General features: G+C 53.8%; 1 protein-coding gene across 35 annotated transcripts in view; it reads left to right on the top strand.

The window, feature by feature from the left end:
• The window catches only part of NRXN2 (neurexin 2), a 316,444-nt gene that overhangs the window by 52,464 nt on the left and 238,851 nt on the right, over positions 1–25,129 (top strand). For 27 of the 35 annotated variants that reach the window (XM_065553022.1, XM_065553023.1, XM_042849667.2 and 24 more), the window contains 2 exons: positions 5,016–5,033; positions 15,023–15,052. The exons of 5 other annotated variants lie outside the window; for them this stretch is intronic. In XM_065553022.1, coding sequence (XP_065409094.1) covers positions 5,016–5,033; positions 15,023–15,052 — 48 coding nt within the window. The remainder of the gene's footprint in view (positions 1–5,015; positions 5,034–15,022; positions 15,053–25,129) is intronic. 3 more of the 35 variants (XM_008179691.4, XM_005307926.4, XM_008179690.4) reach the window with 1 other exon arrangement.

Below are 25,129 nucleotides of genomic sequence, written 5' to 3'. Positions count from 1 at the left end.
ATACAGGTGTACCCCCACGTCCTTGGGGCCCTCCTTGGCCCCCCACTTCAGGTGTACCCTCGCCACAGGTACCTTGAATGGGGTCCCACCCACCCGCATCAGGGTCAGGTAGGTGTCGGGCACCACCCAATCTGGGGCCACCATCTCGGGCTGGGCCAGCGTCACCTCTGCGCCCGTATCCCAGTATCCATTGACCTTCCTCCCATCCACCTCCAGGGGAACAAGGTACTCGCTCCGGAGGGACAGCCCCGTGCCCACCGTATAAACCAAAAACCCTGAGTCTGGAGCACTGGGCCCGTATGTGGCCTCTCTGGCCACAGTGATAGCAGCCCATGTCCCGTGGGTCCCCTCGAGCGGCTCGGATGGACCTGACGCTGGATGTTTCCCTTTGGTGGGGGTTCTCCATATTTCCTCGCTGGGAGGTCCCATGGTGACTCTCGCTCTGCATTGTGGTGGGACTGTTCCTTTGGGACTCCTCCCTGTTATCCCCTGCCCGACTGTTCACAAACTCGTCGGCCAACTGGCCTGCGTGCTGCGGGTTCTCTGGCTTTTGGTCCATCAACCATTGCCTCAGGTCGGATGGGCACTGCTCATACACGTGCTCCAGTACGAATAGGTCAAGCTGGTCCTCTTTAGTTTGGGCCCCAGCTGTCCACTTGTGGGCATACCTCTGCACCCGGTTGGCTAGTTGTAGGTATGTGATCTCACGGGTTTTACGCTGACTCCGGAACCTTTGCCGGTACATCTCAGGGGTCAGCCCGAACTGTTTCTGAACAGTTCGTAGTCCCCTGTCTCCGCCCCTTTCAGTCGGCTGTACACCTCCCTGGCTGTGGGGTCCAGTGAGGGGATGAGAAACTGGAGCCTCTCTGCAGGGTCAACCTGGAGCAGCTGGCAGGTATTCTCAAAGGCCGTCAGGAAGGTATCCATGTCCTCACCTTCCTTACGCTGGGCCAGGAAGCACTTATCAAAGCTCTTTGCAGTCTTGGGTCCCCCCTCGCTCACCGCAGCTGGGGTCCCACTGCTCCTCAGCCTGGCCAGTTCCAGCTCATGCTGACGTTGGTTCTCCTCATGCGGACGTTGGTCCCGCTCATGTTGACGTTGTTTCTCCTTCTCTTCCCGCTCCTGCTTCAGTTCTTGCTGCCTTAACTCGAGCTCGAGCTCTTTCAGTCTCAGCTCCCTGTCATATTCCAGTTGCAACCGCTCCTGAGACAGGGAGCTCCGCCAGGACGATCCCCTGCTGGCTGCCGGGGTCAGGGTGCCCTCGGTATTCACTGGGCTTCCCCCAACCCCTCCCCTAGGTATAGGTAGGCCGGGTCTCGGGATGTCCTCGGCAGCAGTCTGACCCCTCCCAGCCATGTCAGGCCCCGGGGCCCATGCTGCATCCGCCGGGCGGCTTCTCTCAGGGACAGGGCTCGGTTCATCCAAGCGATCCCTCTCCTCCAGCTGGGCAATTAGCTGTTCTTTGGTGGACCTCCCAATGCGCAGCCCCCGCTGCCTGCACAGCTCCACCAGGTCGCTCTTAAGGCGTTTAGCATACATCCTCCTGCTGGCCACTCGCCGGCCTGTGCTCTCTGCTTTCCACCGTTCCAGGGGGACCCCTAGTGTGCCAGCCCTTCTTCAGGTCACCACCTCTCTGCCAGGGTTGAGCTGCAGACTCCTCCGCCCCGGGATCGCTCGCTGCGATCCCCCAGGGAACCCTGTTATTGCAACAGTCCTTCTCTCTGGTCACACACTCCCAGGGGTTAATCGCCGCCTGAACCGTCTCTCTTTGACTCTTCAGCCCGCCTGGTCCCCGTCGATCCCCCTTCGTTTTACTGCTCCCCAGTCACTTACTGCAGGAAGCGCCATCCACAGGGTGCAGTAGATCCCACCTCTGCCACCAGTTGTCACGGAGTGTGGGGGGACACAAGGCCCTGCACCCCCGGCTTCCTGCGATTCACCATGACTCTCAGCCAGCCAGTAAAGCAGAAGGTTTATTTAGACGACAGGAATACAGTCCAAGATAGGTCTTGCAGGCACAGACAACAGGACCCCCCTCAGTTAGGTCCATCTTGGGGTCCCAGGGCGCCCCAGCCCCCTTGGGAGGTCAGAGCCCCGTCTGCCTCCCAGCCAACTCAGCAGCCAGCTTCTGAAAAACCCTCCCTTCAGCGACCCCTTCCACAGCCTTTGTTCAGTTTCCCGGGCAAAGGTGTCGCCTGGCCTCTAACCCCTTCCTAGGTTCTCATGTTACATGCTCAGGTATTCTCCTTCGGTCAGTCTCCCATCCCCCAATGCAGACTATCCTAGCCACACTCCCCTGTCAGCATTCAAAGCCCACAGTAAGAACAGTCCCAGTTCGTCACAGAGGGGTCCATTGGTGCCAGCGTGAAAGGGGGGAGGGCTCTGTGGTTAGCCTGTTCACCCCAGTTATTGGCTGTGAGCTCCTTTCCTTAGTCCATTGTTATGAATTGCTTTACTTGTTGGTTTGGCTCCGTTCTGTAGGAGGGGACGGGTTGTGCTGAGGGGTGGGAGCCTTGGGCCCTGCCCCATGTGTTGTGTCTGGGGGGTGTGGCTGGTCACACTGTTCAGACATGGCCTTCCTTCAGCAGCCCGCCAAACTCCAGCCCTCGTGGTCACAAGGTGAGGCCTGCCTTAGTCTGCAGCACCTGCTATCCCAGCACAGGACTCCATCTCCAGGCCTGCTGGTACCCCCCAGTCCTGACCGGCAGCCCACTACTAACCCAGCCCTGGGCTTCCCCCCCAGCTCTGCCAGTGCTCCTCAATGCACACCTGCAGCATTCTACCGTCCCAGCCCTGGTGCCAGAAGGCCTCATGCTTCCTCACTCAGTGAGTCTGGGAATGGTAGTAAGAGACTAAAGAAATAATAAAGGTTGGTCACAAAACATTTAGTTACAGCAGAAAGTGTCTGTCCCGCATTGAGCTCTGTGCAAAGCCCAAGGGTCAAACCCAGGCATCCTGCCGCCAGACCTGGCCCTCTACACTCACCCACTGGATCCTACTCCCTCCCCAAAGCCAGAGAGAGAACCCAGGAATCCTGGCTCAGCCCCACCCCTTGCTCTAACAACTAGACCCCACTCCCCCTGAGCTGGGAATAGAATCCAGGAGTCCTGGCCCTTTCCCAGGGAGGGCACTCGCAAAGATGAGTGAGCTCCTGGCTCCTGTATAGCCCCACCAAAGCAGCTCAGCCAGGAGTTTACATCATCAAAAGAGCCTTCTGTGCAGGGCTCACATCCAGCCAAGGACAGGGCTCCTCCCCCAGAGCAACGGCCGTTTCTGAAACTAGCCCAATCAACACATTGGAGAACTTGTCTGAGGTAAACAGGATGAAGTTTAATAAAGACAAATGCAAAGTGCTCCACTTAGGAAGGAACAATCAGTTTCACACATACAGAATGGGAAGAGACTGTCTAGGAAGGAGTACGGCAGAAAGGGATCTAGGGGTTATAGTGGACCACAAGCTAAATGTGAGTCAACAGTGTGATGTTGTTGCAAAAAAAGCAAACACGATTCTGGGATGTATTAACAGGTGTGTTGTGAGCAAGACACGAGAAGTCATTCTTCCGCTCTACTCTGCACTGGTTAGGCCTCAACTGGAGTATTGTGTCCAGTTCTGGGCACCGCATTTCAAGAAAGATGTGGAGAAATTGGAGAGGGTCCAGAGAAGAGCAACAAGAATGATTAAAGGTCTTGAGAACATGACCTATTAAGGAAGGCTGAAAGAATTGGGTTTGTTTAGTTTGGAAAAGAGAAGACTGAGAGGGGACATGATAGCAGTTTTCAGGTATCTAAAAGGGGGTCATAAGGAGGAGGGAGAAAACTTGTTCATCTTAGCCTCTAAGGATAGAACAAGAAGCAATGGGCTTAAACTGCAGCAAGGGAGGTTTAGGTTGGACATTAGGAAAAAGTTCCTAACTGTCAGGGGGGTTAAACACTGGAATAAATTGCCTAGGGAGGTTGTGGAATCTTCATCTCTGGAAATATTTAAGAGTAGGTTAGATAAATTTCTATCAGGGATGGTCTAGACAGTATTTGGTCCTGCCATGAGGGCAGGGGACTGGACTCGATGACCGCTCAAGGTCCCTTCCAGTCCTAGAATCTATGAAACCCAGCTCCTTCAAAATAGCCCCCACCCTTGCTCCGTGGGCTCCCAGGCTGCCATGTGGGGCTGGAGTCAGGAAGTGGGATCACCTGCAGGGGGCGGGGTTTGCAGCACTGTTGGGGGGAGGGGAGCTGGGATGGGTCCATGTTGAGAGAGCTAGGGGTGAGGGGCACTGGCAGAGCTGGGTGTGGAGCCCAGGCTGGGATGGCCGGGGCTGTGGGTGGGGGTGAGGGGCATCCACAGGACGGGGTGTGGAGCCCAGGCTGTGATGGCCGGGGCTGTGGGTGAGGGGCACTGGCAGGGCTGGGTGTGGAGCCCAGGCTGGGATAGTTGGGGATGTGGGTGGGGTGAGGGGCACCAGGGGGCATTGGCTTGCACAGATCTTGTCCTGTTATGATTAGTTTGGCCTGTCACCCCTCCCCCCTCACTAACCCCTCCCCCCAATATCTCTGGCACTGTGGTGTGGGGAAGGGAGATTTAGTGTCTATAAACTGGGACCCCAGACCCTACCAACCTCATCCCGGGGAGTCTGGGGGCCAGAGTGAGGGCTCCGCATGGAGATCCCCACCATAGTCCTTTGGCTCCCGTCCTGCCCACTGCCCTGGGGAAGCCCACAGTGGGGAAACTGTGGGGCAGGACTGGGGGATTGGAGAACACAGCACACTGTGCTCCTCCAGCCTATTTCCCCCTTCCCCGGGACAGCGTGGCCCCCTACCTTCTATCCCCACCTCCCAAAGGCAGCGTGGCCCCCTACCGTCTATCCCCCCCTGGGGGGCAACATTGCTCCCTATGGTCTCTTTACCTAGTTATCTGTAAGTGTGTGCCTATGCTGGTGGCCTGGCCCCCCCTCACTAACTCCCTCTCTTTCTCTCTGTGTGTGTTTGTCTGGCTGCGTCTGTGGGGGTGTCCCTGGCAGAAGAGCACACGATGGAAGGTGAGTGACCCCTTTGCATTCCCTGTGCTGGCTGTGGATGGCGTGGGTTGGGGCCATGCTACAAGAAGCAAATTCATGTCTTGCTATGGGGGGGTCTGTTTCCTGCTCCCTTGCCCTGTGGGGGTCCATTGAGAAGTGCCTGGACTTGGGGGGCTCCTGGGTGACTGGGTTGGGGTTCCCCTGTGTTCCAACAGCGCCCTAGCTCTGTGCTCCCCCTACATGATGGTGAATTGGATCCCAAGGGGTCACTTACTGCCGGGGTGTCTGTCTCGGGGTTGCCCCTACAGCTAGGCATCGCCAGTTGTCTTGGGGTTCCCCCAGCCCTCCAGGGTTTGTCTCTGTGTGTGTGGTAAGAGCACAGTAATAGCAGTCTGTCTCTGTGGCTGTTTGCCCCACGGGAGGAGGGGTCATACACCGCTTTGTCGCTGGGGCGGGGTGGGGGTACGTGTTGGATCCTGTGCATGACTGAGGGGGTTGGGGAAGGACTGGATCAGAACTGAGATATTGGGGTAGAAAGCTTCCCAATCTCCACAAACACAGCCCATAAAGCCCCCCCCCATTGCTCTCCTAGACTGGAATAGTCTGTAGGGGGCGATCCTGCCCTGGGGGTGGAAAAGACTGCACCACACAAATTAGAAGGCACCCCCACTTCTGTGGCCTTCCCAGCCACCATGCTCTCCCTCCTGCCCCCAAGCCCCTCCTCCCTGGGCTCTGGACCGTCCCCTTTCTCCCTACTCCTTGAGGGTTGTCTCACTTGTGGATGTAGCCTTGGCATTTGGGGGCAGGGTTGTGACCTCAATTTGATTGTGATTTTTGTGCAGCTTGTCTAAGAGACCAGGGAGGGGGGTAGTATGGGGAGGGGGTGTTGCCCTTGTCTGTCCCCCATGCAGTAATTGGGGGATGGGTTGCATGGGGAGTTAAAGGGGGCAGGGAATGTGATTCCTATGGAGGGATTGTTGGGTGGGGGTGCTTTGGTGTGTCAGTATAGTGCGTATGTGCTGTGTGGTGAAGGCAGTGCATGGAGGTGAGTCTGTGGAGGTTGTGTGCAGAGGTTAGTGCATGTGGGAGGTGTGGGGTGGGTATGTGGTATGTATGACTGCATTGTGAATGTGTGTACAGTGAGCATGCACGAGCACTGTGTGTGTGTGCGTGTTCAGAGTGCGAGTGGTGTGTGTGTACACTCAGAGTGCGAGTGGTGTGTGTGTGCGTGCTCTGAGTGCGTGAGTAGTGTGTATGTACACTCAGAGTGTGTGAGTGGTGTGTACGTGCTCAGAGTGCGTGAGTGGTATGTGCGTGCTCAAAGTGCAAGTGGTGTGTGCATGAGTGCAGAGTGCGTGGTGCTGTGTGCGTATGTGCAGAGTGCATGAGTGGGGCGTGTGTGTGTGTGAGTGGTGTGGATGAGTGGTGTGAGCATGCGTGCTCAGAGTGCGTGAATGGGGTGTGTGTGTATGGGGCACGTGTGTGTGTGTAAGTACAGTGTGTATGTGTGCTCTTTTGGATGTTGATGTGTGTTGTGTTGCTTGTAAATACAAGTTGTGTCTGTGAGGGATGTGTGTGTTGTATATTTGATTTCTCAGTTGTGGTCCCAGATGAGAAAGGCATCTGATCTCCATGGGGGAACCCGGCCCCCCAACGCATCTCCCCATCCCCTCGCCCAGTTACCAGGGCCAACAAGGAATCCCAGAGTATCTAGGGAGTGCAACTCCAAACCCTCCCCCGCCCCCGTCCCCCCGGATCCCTAACTCCTGTGCAGGGGCTGCATCTCAGTGCTGGGCAAGGGATCCCACAGGCATCTGCATCTCAGCACTGGGTGAGGGATGCCTGTATAAATATCCCCGGCACCTCATTCCCACACACTGCTCTCTATCCCCACACACACACTCTGCCCCTCACTCCTCTTTTCCCCCAGAGCTTCCCAGTCAGTTCCTACACACACACTGGAACTGGGTCGTAGCAGGTGCCCCCCGCCAGAGGGGAAAGTCCCCATATCCCATTCCCCACCCCCCTGAACCAGACAGTCCCCGTTCTGTCCCTGGCTCTGCCTGCTGGGTAAATTCATTTTTTCCATTCATGTTGAACCTCAGCTGGGAGCTCAGGGCAGCAGCCATTTCCCTCTCCAAATCCCATCTCGTATTGCATTGGCAGGTGTGTTACTGTAGGGTATCCTGGGTGTGCTGGGGTTGTGTGGGCTGGTGTGTTACTGTAGGGTCTCCTGAAGCACTGCAGCTACCCTCTCATGTCTGTTACTGTAGGGTCTTCCCAGAACACAAGGGCAATGCGGCATGCGGAATGGGTGCTGTGCCGGGCTGGGGTGTGTATGGAGGTCAGGGGAGATTTGTGTATGGGAATGGGAGGGCTCTGGGCCCATAGGGGGCTGGGCTTGGGAGACTGCCCCCCAGCGGGCTGGTGTGCTCCAGGGAGGAGAGTTTGGGGCTGGATGAGTTGGGGTGTAGATAGCATCCGTTTTGCAAGCAGACCCAGGAGTCCCCAAGCATGGGGGGAATCCAGCCAGTGGCTCCCCGGTCCTTTCCCACAATCCCCCTGGCAGCTGGCTGAGTGCCGCAGTAAATAATGGGCAAGGGAGGGGGGTTGGCAGTTGCGGGGTTCCCAGGGCCTGAGGGGAGCCGTGGGTGTGTGTCTGGGAGCTTAGGGGTTCTCAAGGGACCTGTGAGGGGAAGCCTCTTGCCTGTATTTTCTCTGCCCCCTCCCCCCCACTCGCTGTGTGAGGCTTGTCCCTGAGCAGCCATCTTGAGACTAACCAGCTCAGGGACCATGCTCCCCTCTAACGTGCTCTCTATTGCCCCCATTGCAGAGACCCTGCTCCAGCGCGCCCCACATCCACCCACAGAGATCATGCTGCCTACCCCCATCACAATCCACCCCAAACGGAGACCAAGCCCCCCCACCCCATTGCAAGAGCGGGCTTAGAGCTGGGAGCCAGAACTCCTGGGTTCTAATCCAGCTCTGGGAGGGGAGTGGGTGTTGCTGGTTGGTGGAGCAGGTTGTGTTTCAGGGTGGGGGCTGGGCACTCTGGGGGCTGCTTCCCTGGAATGTGATTGTGCCCGTGTCACGAGCAGGGGGACGTGTGTATCTCTAGTGGAGCCTGGATGCAGTGTGTGTATGGAGGGGAATGGGACTAACTCTTTGGTCCCTGCTTGTATTTCCCTGTCCCCCGCTTCTATTGTGCTGCTGTGTCGTCGCACAGCGCCTGTGTGGAGTTTGTGTGTCAGTCTGCCCTTGTATCCTGCCACCATTTTGTCCTCGGTGGCCTAATGGGGAGAAGGTGACTGGCCGTGTGTGTGTGTGTTTGAGACTGTCTGTCTCCCTTGGATTGTGTAGGGGCGCAGTTGTGCGTGCGTGTGTGTGTGTATGTGTCTTTTGGGGGGGTTACAAATTGTGTGAGTGCACTGACTTTGTGTGTGCAGGGGTACAGTCTGTGTGTGTGTGTGTGTGTGTGTGTGTCCTGGCACCCCCTGGTACTGTGTGCTGCAGTGCGGGGGATGGACGGGCGTCTGTGCCGGGGAGATAAGATTTAGCAGCATGGTGACTTGATGCCGTGTCTGCTCAGAACGGGGAATTGCTGAAGAGAGGGGTAGGGACTTGGGTGCTGCAGCCTCCCCATCCCACTGGGTGAAGCGGCAGGGGGCATAATGGCGGGGTGAGTTACGTTAAGGGGAGGCACTTGGTTTGCACAGACAAGAGTATGGGCACAGCAGCCTAGGTATCGTGTGCGCGGGGGTGTAGAACCTGTGCCACTGGGCATGGGGCGCTGCACACACGTCAGTGCACACAGACACTTGCCTCCCATGCATAGTGTGGGTATAGAATAGGTGTGCAAATGTGCCATGTGGAATATAGCCCTCCTGCGTGTTTTCTGTGCATTCCCCCCTGCTTGTGGGTGAATGTTTTGCATGGAACGTGCCTCTCCCGTGTGTTTGGCTCGTGTGGCACATGTCTGTGTGTAAGCATGTGGGATGCATGATGTGCTTCCTGAGTATTCTGTGTGTGTATATGTGTGAGCATGCCATGTGGAACATGCACCTCCGGTGGTTTCTGTGTGTGCAGAGTATGGCTGTGGGTGAATGTGTTGGAGCACCCCCCTTTCCTGTGTTCCCCATGTGTGGGATGAGAACATGCATACAGTTGTGCTCTGCTTAGCCATATATGGACACACACAAAGAACATGCCACCTGTGGAGCCTGCATGTGTCTGCATGGGAAATGAGATGCCTGTCTCCTCTGCATGTATTGTGTTTGGAGCGGGTGCTGCCCATGGGGGTGTGCATGTCTGTGTGTGTGTGCTTGTATGTTCATATCTGTGTGAGTGTGTGTATATTGCCTGTCTTTTGAACCCACACCACCTGTGTGCAGAGTCTGTACGATAGGCCCCACCTTTCCCTTGCATGTGCAGAGAAAGCAGTCCTATGCATCCTTTGGCCTGCACATCATTGGCATGAAAGATGTGCACATGCTCACATGCGTGTGCACATACACCTTGCCATGCCTCCTCTGGCTCCTTGCACCTCCCATCCATGCCCCACAACCCCCCACCCCTCCCACACAATGAATTTCCCTTTCCTGGCTCTCCCCATTTGAAGGCTGGGGCATACAGCTGCAGCTCCCACCCCATTAGTCCATGACTCCCAATCCCCCTGCCCTTATTCCCCCCAGCATCCAAACTCCCGAGGGCCACTGGCCTTGTGTTATGCTAATGAAGGGGGGTATTGGAACCAATGGGCTGGTGTTTTGCTAATGAAAGGGGTATTAGAACCAGTAGGCTGGTGTTATGCTAATAAAAGGGGCTATTGGAACCAATGGAGTATTGATATGCAAATGAGGGAGATTGGAACCAGTGAGCTCATGTTATGCAAATACATGAGCTGTGATTTGCATTATTTGGGGCCCTGCGCTGTTATTAATCTCCCGAGCAGCGGCTCCATGCCGATTACGAGCCTGTCATTAACCGACATGATCCGAGACAATGCAGGGCATGTTATCTGGGCGCCTGGGCTAGGCCAGTGGATGGGGCCATTAATCACCCTCCACCCCACTAGCGAGGCTGCTGTGGGCAAGCACAGGCTCCTGTGTACATGAGTGGGTGGGCATGTGTAGCGTGCACACACGTGTGAGTGCATGATGGTGTGAAGGATCGGATCAGGGTGTGAGGGGACCTACCCAAGTGTGTGCATGTGGATACAGATGTGTGTGAATGGGTGTGTAAGGGCATGAGGGAGGATGTAAGGATGTGAGTGTCACAGGGTTTAAGGCCAGGAAAAACTGCCTGATCTGTAAAGCACAGGCCAGCACCCGCACACCAAACCCAGCACCTGCAATGAGACCGAAGCCCACTGGAGAATAGACTGTTCTGTGCCACAGGCAGAGAAGAGGAGGGACCAGAGTGCGCTAGGGCCTGAGGCCGATGAAGTGAGAAATACCCAGGTGATCTTGGCAACTGACCTGCGCCCACACACTGCAGAGGAAGGCAGATCCTCCCCTCCCCCCGCCCGCCAATCTGACCTGGGTAAAATTCCTTCCTGACCCCACATGGGCCACCAGCCAGAGCCTGAGCCTGAGCATATGAGCAAGAATGAGCCAGCCAACACCTGGGCAGAGAATGCTCAGTGCCACCTCAGAGTCCTGGCCCTCCCCACCCAACGTCCCATCTCCAGCCATGTGCAAGACTGTGTGGCATATTCAACAGTGCATGTGTCACGCTGTGACTGTAACGGTGCGTGTGCATGCTGCAGATGGTGAATGTCGGGGCAGGTGCAAGCCCATGTAGGAGCATGTTGTACATGTACCAGAATGTCCTGGTGTGTGTGTGTGTGTGTGTGTGTGAGAGAGAGAGAGTGATACCCCAGTATATCACCATCTTCTGTTGTGTATGTGTTTGGCATGTGTTGGCATGTTGGGAATGTGTGTGTGGCGTGTGACCATATATGACTGTGTCACTGTGTGTTTTTGTCCATAGGCTAGACGGGTGCACATACATGAGAGGTATGTACTGTGTGTGTGTCTGCATGGGGGCGTGAAGGTAGGAGTGTGCATGCAAGGGAGGGGCTGTGTAAAGTGAGTGTGTGAGGGAGGGTCGTGTGGCATGTGTGCAAGTGAGGACCTGTGCGGTGAGTGTCAGGAGAGCACAGGTGCTGGGGGGCCTGGTAGCATTGGCTGTCTGTGCTCACACAGCTGTGAGCAGTTGCCAGTAAGGAGGCTGGGGTTGGACCCCGGCGGGGGCTGGGTGTGATTTACAGCCTCCCAACTGCCAGAAGCTGCTGCATAATAGAGCTGGGGTCTCCTGGTTAGTGTGGGGGGAGGGTGGCTGGGATAGCAGGGCTGCAGGTCGGGATTGAGGGGCACCAGCTTCATCCTTCCTTCTTGTGGTGCCAGTGGACACTGTCCTCCCCCCATGGCTTTCTCTCCACAGGGCCCCCATCCTGCCTGGGTGTTGGGGGGAGGCTGTAGTGTTGGAACAATATGGCTGCCACCGTCATGCCTGAGGGATCCTTGGAGCTGGTCTCCATGGTGACGGAAGGAGAGCAGACAGCATCCTAATGTGCCAGGCCTAGGCCTATGGAGGGGGGTGTTTGGGCCTGGCCTCAGCCTCCATACAGCTCCACCCCCATCCTTCTCTCCCCTCCCCAGTCCTCCCCCCCCACTGCAGCCCCTACATCTGCACAGAAGTCTGCTGTACCCCCCACCCACCTTCCCAAGCTCCCCCCAACTGTGGCCATTAACTCTTCACCCACTATAGCCCTCACAGCCCCAAGCTCCTGCTCCACACAGAGACTCCCCCTGGCAGTGTGTCCCCAGCGTGCAGTCTGGGGGAGTCAAGACTCTGGCTGCAGTCGGCTCCCAGTAGCCAGGTGGCCAGTTGGGATGTCACTGAGCAGCACAGCCTACTGGGAGTCAGGCTGATACCCAGCAGACTCGTTTCACATCGCCCTGTGGAAGATGGTGAAGGGATAGCGGCTTCGTATCACCCACACTGCCGCCAGCCACCCCCACCTTGGATCGGAGCTGGCGCTTTCCAGAGGGGTAAGGCCCCATGTCCCATTTTCCACCCCCTGAGCCAGGGGTTAGGGCATGAGGATTCCTGGATTCTGTCCCTGGCTCTGGGAGGGTAGTGGGGTGTAGTGGTTAGAACAGGACTGCATGAGTTTGGAGCCAGGACTCCTGTCTTTGAACATCAAACTCCCCTGCCCCCGCAGGGTATAAGCCCTACAGGCTGCAAGTGGGTGCCTTTGGGCTCAGTGGGGGTGGTGATGGGTAAGGGGGAGCATGTGTCTTGGGGTGGGGCATCTGGGTGTGGGGAGAGAGGGCTCCATGCCATTTGCATGAAATTGCCTGATGTCTTGGAAGCAGCTGCCTGGCGCGGGGAGAGGAGCGCACACGATGATTAATGATGCGGGAGGCGCTGGGGTGGGCGGGAGAGGAATATTAATGCCTCCTGCTCCTGCCTGCCCATCTTCATCCTCGCCTGCAGGGGAGGGTTGGGGAGGAGCAGAAGGAGGGGCTGTTTGGGGAATTAGCTACCCTCTGCTCTTGGCCTCCCCTCACAGTGGCTCCATACAGTTCCTTCCATGGGAGACAGAGGGTTGGGACACTTGGCCTGGTGGATCCCCTGTGATCTATCCCCCCACACCCCAATCTATCAGGAGGCAGCATTGGGGCTGGGCAGAGTGGATTCCAGCAATTGATCCCAGGAGCTCTACCCCCCACACCCTGATCTCTCAGAAGGGAGCACGGAGCCTAGTCTGGGTGAGTCCCAGTGGTTGATCCCAAGGATCTATCCCCCCCCAATCTGTCAGAAGACAGTGCAGGTCCTGGACTGGGTGAATCCCAGCAGTTGATCCCAGGAGATCTATCCCCCACACCCTGATCTCTCAGGAGGGAGCATGGAGGATGGGGTGGGTGGATTCCAGCAGGGGATCCCAGGGGATCTTTATCCCCTGTTTGATCTATTGGAATGGAAGATAGCATAGGAGCTGGACCCAGCTGTCGATCCCAGGGGATCTACCCTCCCAATACACTCTGTCGTTAGGCAGTGAGGAGGCTAGGTTTGTTGGATCCTAGCAGCTGATCCAGGAGATCTGTTGATTGCCACACACTGATCTATCCGGAGGTAGCACAGGGTCTGGGCTGGGTGGATCCCAGCAGCTGGACCCCAGGGATCTATCCCCACGATCTGTCAGAAGGCAGTGCAGGTCCTGGGCTGGGTGGATCTCAGCAGCTGATCCCCACACCCCAGTCTTCTACATCACTGCAGACTGACATATGCAGCATGTGAAGCTGAGTTGCAGTGATCAGGCCAGGAACTGAGGTGTGAGCAAGGGAATCTGCCCAAATGCCATGAGACGCCCCGTTTCCTTTCCAACCCCCCACCCCCATAAGTAGCCAAAATCAGATGGGAAACCAGAGTGGCCATAGCAACGGGCATCTGAACCCTTGTTAGGAGTTAGGGTGGGGCCCCCAATCCTGTCATGCAAGAGGGAGGGGAGTGGGGTGCAGTGGGGTAGAGGAGGCAAGGCTCGGAGCCAGGACTCCTGGGTTTAGTTCCTGACTCTGGGAGCCGAGTGGGGTCTGGTGGGTGGGGTGGGGTGGGGGTGGGATTCAAGACTCCTGGGATTCACAGGGTCGCTGTCTACTCTAGCAGCCCCTGCTTCCCCAAGGAGGGACGGGCGATGGCCTGTATTGGGGGAAGCTCATGTGGGGTTGTACCTGGCCTTACCCCTTGTTTTGAGTCTCCCACCCTGCAGGGCAAGCGACGACTCTGATGTATTGTAACTGCCCCCCCCCCCCACGCTGCCATGCATGAGGGTCACATCTTTTCAGTCGGTGTTTCCTTTCTCTGTGCGCTGGGGGGTGCCAGGCTGGGGTGGCAAAATTGCCCAGGAGCAGCAGGTGTTGGAGGTGCAAGGGTGCTTGTCAGCAAAGCTGTTGGCGTTGAGTGACTCTCTGCTGGTGCCGGCACAGCCACCTGTGTTCCTGTGAGGTGATTGATTTGCCCTGGGGTGAGCACGAGGGGAACCAGCCCAAGTGAGTGCCATGGGGTTACTCTGGGTCTAGGCTGGGTGGGCGAGAGGGGAACCTGCACTGGTGGCTGCAGCGGAGTTACTCCTGATTTTCAGTGTGTGTGTGTGTGTGTGTGTGTAGCTCCTCTGGCTTTGGCGGTGTTCCTGTGTCAGACTGGGGGAGGGGAAGAGCAATCAGCACTACTGCCTTCCCTGGAGTGACTCCTGATTGACACCTGTACATAGCTCTTCTCATTGTGATGCAGTTAGCCCTGCTTCCCACTGGGCTGCGGGAGGGGAAAATCCTCCCCATTGACAGCCCGGGAGTTCCTCTTGATTTACACTGGGGGCAGCTCCTCTCGCCTGACTGGGCTTACTCCTGAGTCACTAGGGGGGTGCAAGAGGCCAGTCAGTCCCCAGCTAGCCCTGGTGACCTCCCACCACTAACTCCCTTGCCTCCCAAAGCAGCAGTACGCTCCAGTTCTTCCTGCGGGACCCTCCGGCACCAAAGGCAACATCGTCCCCTACATGCCTTCTCAGGCCTTGGTTTGTGTCTCTTTCTCCATTGTTATTTTTTCTTAATTTTATTGTTTAACCGGAAAAAAAAGAAGCATTTTCCCGTCTCTCTGCCACAGAGGGGCCCCGAATGCTTTTTTTTTTTTTAAAGAGACTAATAAAGACCCCTCCCAGACTCTCTTCTGTCGTCCTCTTTCAATTTCAGTTCGATCTGTCCGGGCTTTTGAGTTCTCTCTCTCTTTTTCCTTCCCTTTCTTTTTTTTGTTCACTCCGTTTCGGCATCCGAACCCCTTTTCTCTCTCTCCCCCCACCCCTTTTCTCTCCCCCTGGGGCCTGGATGTCTGTCACAAGTTAAAAACAGCTTTTAAATTGTGGCAAAAAGATTAAACCCTCCTTTTTTCTGTGCGTTTATATGACTAGTCTTTTTTCTTTCTTTCTTTTTATCTTTTCCTCTCCCCTCAAGGTCCTGCTCATCTGACGTTAAACAGCCAAGGTATGACACTTTACCTTTGTTATTTTCACCCCAACGAACAGAAGTTTTAATTTCCACTCTTCCCTTCTGATCTTCCCACCATCCCTCCTTCATTTCTCTCTTCCGGTTATTTTTCTTCCCTCTCTCCCTCCCTCCCATCCGCTTGATTCATCTCTCGACTCGCGGTGGTTTCTGCCATGGTCCCAGATGTTTTGCTTGGACAGTCGTGTTGTACAGCCGGGTGGTAGAGAGTCAAGCATGTGCCAAAGCCAAAAGGATAAAACTAGTTTTCCTGCAATGTGAAGCAGGGGCAAACAGCATGTGGCTCAGGGTGATGCTCTGATTGTTAGCAGCCATGTCTATGGTGATGGCTGTGGGGGGATTTTGAAGGCAGGGGGTGGACCCCTGAGCCAGGAGGAAATCAGCATAGCTGTGTTGAAACCAGCTGAAGTGTGCCGATTTGCACCAGCCTGGGATCTGGGCCTCTGCTTTTTAACTGGTGTTTGCTTAGCATTGCTTGTGTGCAGTCAGTGATGATGCACAAGGGTGTCTGTGAGCGTCCCAGCGGTGCGGACCCTGAGGGCATGTATGTGTTCACTGGCGCTATGGATCCTAGCAGTGAGACATGAGGGCATGTGTGTGTGTCCTGGCAATACAGAACCTTGTAGGGGGACATGTGTCCTGCGTGTATCCCTGTTGGTACAGACCCTCATGCTGAGACACACGTGGGTGTGTATGTTTGAACTGGCGGTACGGCCTGTGGCAGCAAAACATGAGGGCGTGCCTGTGTGTTCTGACTTTATAGAGCTTGAAATGACACATGAGGGTGTGTACGTGTTGTGGTGGTACAGACCCTCACACTGACACCCAAGGTCATGTGTGTGTCCCAACTCCCAGCAGAATAGATCCTTTCACTGAGACACGAGGGTGTGTGCATCTTGCCATGTTACGGACTCTCACATTCAGACGGGGGTGTGCACGTGTGTGTCCTGGTGGTATGGACCCTTGAGATGTGCGGGTATGAGTATGTGCATCTCGGCGGAACGGAACCTCACACTGACACCCGTAGGCGTGTGCGTGTCCCTGTGTTACAGACCCTTGCTCTAAGAAATGAGAGCATGGATATATACCAGTCTGTTCTATGGACCCTCACACTGAGACACAGGATTGTGTGTGTGTGTGTTCTGGTTGTATGGACCCTTGAAATAAGGCATGAATGTGTGTGTGCACTGGGGTACGAACCCTCGCACTGAGACACGAGGGTGTACGTGTGTATCCCAGTGCTTCAGAACCTTGCACTGAGATGCAAGGGTGTGCACATGTGCCCCAGGGTATGAACGCTCCCACTGAGACAGGAGGGTTTGCGCGTGTGTCTCAGGGGTATGCACCATCCACTGAGACAGGAGGGGGTGTGTGTGTGTCTTGGGGGTAGGAACCATGACACTGAAACAAGAGGGTGTGTGTGTGTGTGTGTGTGTGTGTGTCTCAGGTGTATGAACACTCCCACTGAGACAGGAGGGTGTGCGTGTGTGTCTTGGGTGTATGAACGCTCCCACTGAGACAGCAGGGTGTGCGTGTGTCTCGGGTGTATGAACTCTCCCACTGAGACAGGGTGCATGTGTGTGTGTCTCGGGGTATGAACTCTCCCACAGAGACAGAGGTTTTATGAAGGCTCACACTGAGACAGGAGGGTATGCATGTGTGTCTCGGGTATAATCTCTCCCATGGAGACAGGGTGTGCGTGTGTGTCTCGGGGATATGAACCCTCCCACTGAGACTGGAGGCTGTGTGTGTGTGGGTGTGTGTATCTGGGAGGTATGAACTCTCTCAATGAGACAGGAGGGTGTGTGTGTGTGTGTGGGGGGGGGGGGTTGAACCCTGACACTGAGATAGGAGGGTGTGCCTAGGGAGTCTGAACCGTCTCACTGAGACAGGGGTATGTGTGTGTGTGTGTGTCCTCGGGGTATGAACCCTTACACTGAGACAGGACAGTGTGCGTGTGTCTCGGGTATGAAGGCTCACACTGAGACAGGAGAGTGTGCGTTTGTGTCATGTGGGTATGAATCCTGATACTGAGACAGGAAGGTGTGCATGTGTGTGTCTCGGGAATATGAAGCCTGACACTGAGACAGGATGATGTGAGTGTGTGTGTATGTGTGTCTCAGGTGTATGAACGCTCACACTGAGACATGTGGGTCTGTGTGTGTGTGTCTTGGGGGTATGAACGCTCACACTGCAACAGGAGGGTCTTGGGGATATGAATGCTCACTTAGAAATAGGAGGGTGTGCGTGTCTGTCTCGGGGGTATGCACACTCCCTCTGACACAGGAGGTGGTGCTTGTGTGTTGCGATATGAACCCTCTCACTGAGACAGGAGGGTGTGTATGTGTCTCGGGGGTATGAACCCTGACACTGAGATAGGACAGTGTGCGTGCGTCTCCGCGATATGAACTCTCACACTGAGACAGGAGGGTGTGCATTTGTGTCGCAGGGGTATGAACGCTCACACTGAGACAGGAGGGTGTGCGTTTGTGTCGTGGGGGTTTGAACCCTGACACTGAGACAGGAGGGTGTGTGTGTGTGTGTGTCTACGGTGTATGAACGCTGACACTGAGACAGGAGGGTGAGTGTGTGTGTCTGGGGTTTAAACTCTCCCACTGAGACAGGAGGATGTGCGTGTGTGTCTCAGGGGTATGAACGCTCACATGAGACAGGAGGGTGTGCGTTTGTGTCGCGGGGGTATGAACCCTGACACTGAGACGGGGGGTGGTGGTGTCTAGGGTGTATGAACGCTGACACTGAGACAGGAGGGTGCGTGTGTGTCTCAGGAGTATGAACGCTCACACTGAGACAGGAGGGTGTGCGTTTGTGTCACGGGGGTATGAACGCTCACACTGAGACAGGAGGGTGTGCATTTGTGTCGCGGGGGTATGAATCCTGATACTGAGAAAGGAGTGTGTGTGTCTTGGGGGTATGAACCCTCCTACTGAGACAAGAGGTGTGCGTGTGTTTCGGAGATATGAACCCTCTCACTGAAACAGGAGTGTGTGTGTGTGTGTGTGTGTCGGGTGTGTGAATGTTCACACTGAGACAGGAGGCTGTACACATGTGTCTTGGTGGTATGAACCCTGCCACTGAGACAGGAGGGTGTGCCTAGGGGGTCTGAACCCTCTCACTGAGACAGGAGGATGTGTGTTTGTGTGCGTTTGTGTCTCGGGGGCTATGAACCCTCCAACTGAGACAGGAGGGTGTGCATGTGTGTGTGTCTTTGGGGTATGAACGCTCTCAGTGAGACAGGAGGGTGTGCCTCGGGGGTATAAGCCTTCTCACCGAGACAGGATGGTGTGTGTGTGTCTGTCCGTCTGTCTGTCTGTCTGTCTCGGGGATATGAACCCTGACAATGAGACAGGTGGTTGTGTGTGTGTGTCTAGGGTGTATGAACATTGACACTGAGACAGGAGGGTGAGTGTCTCAGGGGTATGAACGCTCACACTGAGACAGGAGGGTGTGCATTTGTGATGCGGGGGTATGAATCCTGATACTGAGAAAGGAGTGTGTGTGTGTGTATGTGTGTGTGTGTCAGGAGTATGAACCCTGACACTGAGACAAGCGTGTGTGTGTGTGTGTGTGTGTTTTGGGTGTATGAAAGCTCACACTGAGACAGGAGGGTGTGTGTTTGTGTCATGGGGGTATGAATTGTGATACTGAGACAGGAGGTTGGGTGGGTGTGTCTCTGGGGTATAAACCCTACCACTGAGAAAAGAGGTGTGCATGTGTGCCTCAGGTATATGAACCCTCTCACTGAGATAGGAGGGTGTGTGTGTGTGTGTGTGTGTGTGTGTGTGTGTCCGGTGTATGAATACTCACACTGAGACATGAGGTTGTGCACATGTGTCTCGGGGCTATGAACCCTCCCATTGAGACAGGAGGGTGTGCGTGTGTGTCTCGGGGGTATGAACGCTCACACTATGACAGGTGGGTTTGCGTGTGTGTGTGTCTCGGGGGATATGAATGTATGAAGGAGTGTGTGTGTGTCTATGTGTCTGTCTGTCTGTCTCAGGGGCTATTAACCCTCTAACTGAGACAGGAGGATGTTTGTTTGTGTGTGTGTGCATCTCGGTTGTATGAATGCTCACACTCAGACAGGAGGGTCTGCTTTTGTGTCGCAGGGGTATGAATGCTCGCACTGAGACAAGAGGGTGTGCCTGTGTGTTTGTCTCAGGAGTATGAACCCTCCAACTGAGACAGGAGTGTGTGCCTAGGGGGTCTGAACCTTCTCACTGAGAAAGGAGGTTCTGTGTGTCTCGGGGCCATGAACCCCGACACTGAGACAGAAGGGTGTGTGTGTGTGTGTGTGTCTCGGTGATATGAACCCTCTCAATGAGACAGGAGGGTGTGTATTTGTGTGTTTGTGTCCCTGGGGTATGAACCCTGACACTGAGACAGGAGAGGGTGTGTGTGTGTCTCTTGTGTGTATGAACCCTGACACTGAGACAGGAGGGTGTGCGTGTGTGTCTCGGCAGTGTGAACCCTCCAACTGAGACAGGACGGTGTGCCTAGGGAGTCTGAACCTTCTTACTGAGACAGGAGGTTGTGTGTGTCTCGGGGGTATGAACCCTGACACTGAGACACCAGGGTGATGGTGTGTCTATGTGTCTCGGGTGTATGAATGCTCCAACTGAGACAGGAGGATGTGTGTTTGTGTTTGTGTCTTGGGGGTATGAACGCTTACACATAGATAGGACGATGTGTGTTTGTGTCATGGGGGTATGAACCCTGACACTGAGACAGGAGGTTGTGTGTGTGCCTCGGGTGTATGAACGCTCTCACTGAGACAGGAGGGTTTGTGTGTGTGTCTTGGGGGTATGAACGCTCGCATTGAGATAGGAGGGTGTGCATCTGTGTCTGAGAGGTATGAACCCTCCCACTGAGAAAGGAGGGTGTGCCTCAGGGGTATAAACCCTCTCACTGAGAGAGGAGGATGTGTGCATGTGTGTGTCTTGGGGGTGTGAATGCTCCCACTGAGATAGGAGGCTCTGTGTGTGTGTGTGTCTTGGAGATATGAACCCTCCAACTGAGACTGGAGGGTGTGTGTGTTTGTGTTTCAGGTGTACGAACCCTCTCACTGAGACAGGAGGGTGTGTGTTTGTGTGTTTGTGTCTCGGGGGTATAAATGCTCTCACTGAGACAGGATGGTGTCTGTGTGTGTGTCTCGGGGATATGTACTGTCCCACTGACACAGGAGGGTGTCCGTGTGTGTCTCGGTGGTATGAACCCTCTCACTGAGACAGGAGGATGTGTGTGTGTGTGTATGTCTTGGGGGTATTAACTCTCCCACTGAGACAGGAGGGTGGGGGTGTATGTCTCAGGGGTATGAATGGTCACACGGAGACAGGAGGGTGTTTGTGTGTCTCACGGGTATGAACCCTGACACTGAGACAGGATGGTGGGTGTGTGTTTCTTGGGGGTATGAACCCTCCCACTGAGACAGGAAGGTGTGCCTCAGGGGTATAAATCCTCTCGCTGAGAGAGGAGTGTGTGTGTGTGTGTATCCCTCTCTCTTTCTCTCACTCTCTCGGGGCCATGAACCCTGACACTGAGACAGGAGGGTGTGTGTGTGTGTATGAACCCTGACATTGAGGCTAGGTCTACACTGGGTGGGGGGGGGTGGTCGATTTAAGATACGCAAATTCAGCTATGCAAATAGCGTAGCTGAATTCGACGTATCCGATCCGACTTACCCCGCTGTGAGGACGGCGGCAAATCGACCGCCGCAGCTCCCCCATCGACGGCACTTACGCCTATCTGGGCTGGTGGAGTATGCACGTCGATTTGGGGATCGATTGTCGTGTCCCGACGAGACACGATAATTCGATCCCTGAGAGATCGATTTCTACCCGCCGATTGAGGCGGGTAGTGAAGACAAGCCCTCAGACAGGAGTGTGTGTGTGTGTGTTTCGGGGGTATTAATTCTCCCACTGAGACAGGAGGGTGTGAGTCTTGGGGGTGTGAACTCTTCCACTGAGACAGGATGGTGTGAGTGAGTGTGTGCATGTGTGTGTGTGTGTCGGAGGTGTAAATGCTCTCACTGAGACAGGAGGGTGTCCATTTGTGTCTCGGTGGTATGAACCCTCTTACTGAGACAGGAGGGTGTGTGTGTGTGCGTGTGTGTGTATGTGTGTGTGTATCTTGGGGGTATGAACCCTCCCACTGAGACAGTAGGGTGTGTGTGTGTCTCTCGGGAGTATGAACCCTCCCACTGAGTCAGGAAGGTGTGCCTAGGGGGTCTGAACCTTCTCACTGAGACAGAAGTGAGTGAATGTGTGTCTCGGGGCCATGAACCCTGACACTGAGACAGGAGGGTGTGTTTGTGTGTCTTGGAGGTATGAACGCTTACACTGAAACAGGAGGATGGGTGTGTTTGTCTCTGGGGTATAAACCCTCACACTGAGACAGCAGGGAGTGCGTGTGTGTCTCAGGGGTATGAACGCTTACTCTGAGACAGAAAGATGTGCGTGTGTGTCTCTGGGGTATAAACCCTCACACTGAGACAGCAGGGAGTGCGTGTGTGTCTCAGGGGTATGAACGCTTACTCTGAGACAGAAGGATGTGCGTGTGTGTCTCTGGGGTATAAACCCTCATACTGAGACAGCAGGGAGTGCGTGTGTGTCTCGGGGGTATGAACGCTTACTCTGAGACAGAAGGATGTGTGTGTGTGTCTGAGGTATAAACCCTCATACTGGGAAAGCAGGGAGTGCATGTGTGTCTCAGGGGTATGCACCTTCTGTGACATTCCCTTGGTGTTATCTGGACCGGTGATCCACTAGGTCACTCCAATCCTCGATTCTAGGAGCCAGCCTTACCCTGCTCTGCTGTGAGAACCCCCACTCCTGGGCTGTTCACGCACAGCCTCTGGCATGGAAGCCGCTCACAGCTACTTGCAACCGAATGACACTAGCCAATATCTCCGGTCCCAGACACAAGCCTAAGAACCTCCGTCTTGTAGTGTCCAGTTATGCCCGCTGGACGCTGCAAGCTTATGTGAGTTTGTCAATTTAACAAAGAAGTTGATATGTATCAGGCTTGTTATCCCAAGGAGAGTCTCTGACATGCTCCAAACCAAACGCACTGCTTCAGGTAGAATAAACAAACACATTTATTAACTACAAAGGATAGATTTTAAGTGATTATAAGTCAAAGCATAACAAGTCAGATTTGGTCAATGAAATAAAAGCAAAACGCATTCTAAGCTGATCTTAACACTTTCAGTGCCCTTAGAAACTTAGATACTTCTCACCACAGGCTGGTTGGTTGCCCTTCAGCCAGGCTCTCCCCTTTGATCAGCGCTTCAGTTGCTTGGTGGTGGTGTCTGTAGATGGAGGTGGAAGAGAGAGGAAGAGCATGGCAAACATCTCTCCCTTTTATCATGTTCTTTTTTCCCTCTTGGCTTTGCCCCCCCCTTCAGGGTCAGGTGACCATTACCTCATCATAGTCCCAAACTGACCAAGGAAGGGGGTGGGGTGACTCACTTGAGAGTCCAACAGATCTTTTGTTGCTGCTTAGGCCAGTGTCCTTTGTTCCTTTGAGGCTGGGCTGGGTTTATCCCATACATGCCCTGATTAGGTGTGAACTGCCCCTCTGTTCCTGGAGAGTTTTGCCTGGGCTTGTTTTAAGCCCCGAGGATACATTTTCAGCCTCATAACTATATACATGAAATTACAACCTATAACATTACTATAACAACAATGCTCAGTGCATCATGAGCCTTCCGAAGACACCCGACATGAGAAACTTTGCATTGGATACCACACAATCGTATTATAAGAATGAACATGGGGGTGCAGGGAGATACAGTGTCACACCCTCCCACTGAGACAGGAGGGTGTGCGTGTGTGTCTTGGGGGTATGAACCCTCTCACTGAGACAGGAGGATGTGTGTGTGTTTGTTGCGGTGGTATGAACGCTCACACTGAGACAGGAGAGGATTCATAGATTCTAGGACTGGAAGGGACCTCGAGAGGTCATCGAGTCCAGTCCCCTGCCCGCATGGCAGGACCAAATACTGTCTAGACCATCCCTGATAGACATTTATCTAACCTACTCTTAAATATCTCCAGAGATGGAGATTCCACAACCTCCCTAGGCAATTTATTCCAGCGTTTAACCACCCTGACAGTTAGGAACTTTTTCCTAATGTCCAACCTAGACCTCCCTTGCTGCAGTTTAAACCCATTGCTTCTTGTTCTATCCTTAGAGGCTAAGGTGAACAAGTTTTCTCCCTCCTCCTTATGACACCCTTTTAAATACCTGAAAACTGCTATCATGTCCCCTCTCAGTCTTCTCTTTTCCAAACTAAACAAACCCAATTCTTTCAGCCTTCCTTCATAGGTCATGTTCTCAAGACCTTTAATCATTCTTGTTGCTCTTCTCTGGACCCTTTCCAATTTCTCCACATCTTTTTTAAGATGTGGTGCCCAGAACTGGACACAATACTCCAGCTGAGGCCTAACCAGAGCAGAGTAGAGTGGAAGAATGACTTCTCGTGTCTTGCTCACAACACACCTGTTAATACATCCCAGAATCATGTTTGCTTTTTTTGCAACAGCATCACACTGTTGACTCATATTTAGCTTGTGGTCCACTATAACCCCTAGATCCCTTTCTGCCGTACTCCTTCCTAGACAGTCTCTTCCCATTCTGTATGTGTGAAACTGATTTTTTCTTCCTAAATGGAGCACTTTGCATTTGTCTTTGTTAAACTTCATCCTGTTTAACTCAGACCATTTCTCCAATTTGTCCAGATCATTTTGAATTATGACCCTGTCTTCCAAAGCAGTTGCAATCCCTCCCAGTTTGGTATCATCCGCAAACTTAATAAGCGTACTTTCTATGCTAATATCTAAGTCATTGATGAAGATATTGAACAGAGCCGGTCCCAAAACAGACCCCTGCGGTACCCCACTCGTTATGCCTTTCCAGCAGGATTGGGAACCATTAATAACAACTCTCTGAGTACGGTTATCCAGCCAGTTATGCACCCACCTTATAGTAGCCCCATCTAAATTGTATTTGCCTAGTTTATCAATAAGAATATCATGCGAGACCGTATCAAATGCCTTACTAAAGTCTAGGTATACCACATTCACAGCTTCACCCTTATCCACAAGGCTCGTTATCCTATCAAAGAAAGCTATCAGATTGGTTTGACATGATTTGTTCTTCACAAATCCATGCTGGCTGTTCCCTATCACCTTACCACCTTCCAAGTGTTTGCAGATGATTTCCTTAATTACTTGCTCCATTATCTTCCCTGGCACAGAAGTTAAACTAACTGGTCTGTAGTTTCCTGGGTTGTTTTTATTTCCCTTTTTATAGATGGGCACTATATTTGCCCTTTTCCAGTCTTCTGGAATCTCTCCCGTCTCCCATGATTTTCCAAAGATAATAGCTAGAGGCTCAGATACCTCCTCTATTAGCTCCTTGTGTATTCTAGGATGCATTTCATCAGGCCCTGGTGACTTGCAGGCATCTAACTTTTCTAAGTGATTTTTAACTTGTTCTTTTTTTATTTTATCTGCTAAACCTACCCCCTTCCCATTAGTATTCACTATGTTAGGCATTCCTTCAGACTTCTCGGTGAAGACCAAAACAAAGAAGTCATTAAGCATCTCTGCCATTTCCAAGTTTCCTGTTACTGTTTCTCCCTCTTCACTAAGCAGTGGGCCTACCCTGTCTTTGGTCTTCCTCTTGCTTCTAATGTATTGATAAAAAGTCTTCTTGTTTCCCTTTATTCCCATAGCTAGTTTGAGCTCATTTTGTGCCTTTGCCTTTCTAATCTTGCCCCTGCATTCTTGTGTTGTTTGCCTATATTCATCCTTTGTAATCTGTCCTAGTTTCCATTTTTTATATGATTCCTTTTTATTTTTTAGATCATGCAAGATCTCGTGGTTAAGCCAATGTGGTCTTTTGCCACATTTTCTATCTTTCCTAACCAGCGGAATAGCTTGCTCTTGGGCCCTTAATAGTGTCCCTTTGAAAAACTGCCAACTCTCCTCAGTTGTTTTTCCCCTCAGTCTTGATTCCCATGGGACCTTACCT

Source organism: Chrysemys picta, chromosome 7 (assembly GCF_011386835.1).
Source record: "Chrysemys picta bellii isolate R12L10 chromosome 7, ASM1138683v2, whole genome shotgun sequence".
Classification (NCBI taxonomy): domain Eukaryota; kingdom Metazoa; phylum Chordata; order Testudines; family Emydidae; genus Chrysemys; species Chrysemys picta.
Note: the sequence above shows the minus strand (reverse complement) of the source record. Positions and strands in the feature narration are given on the sequence as shown.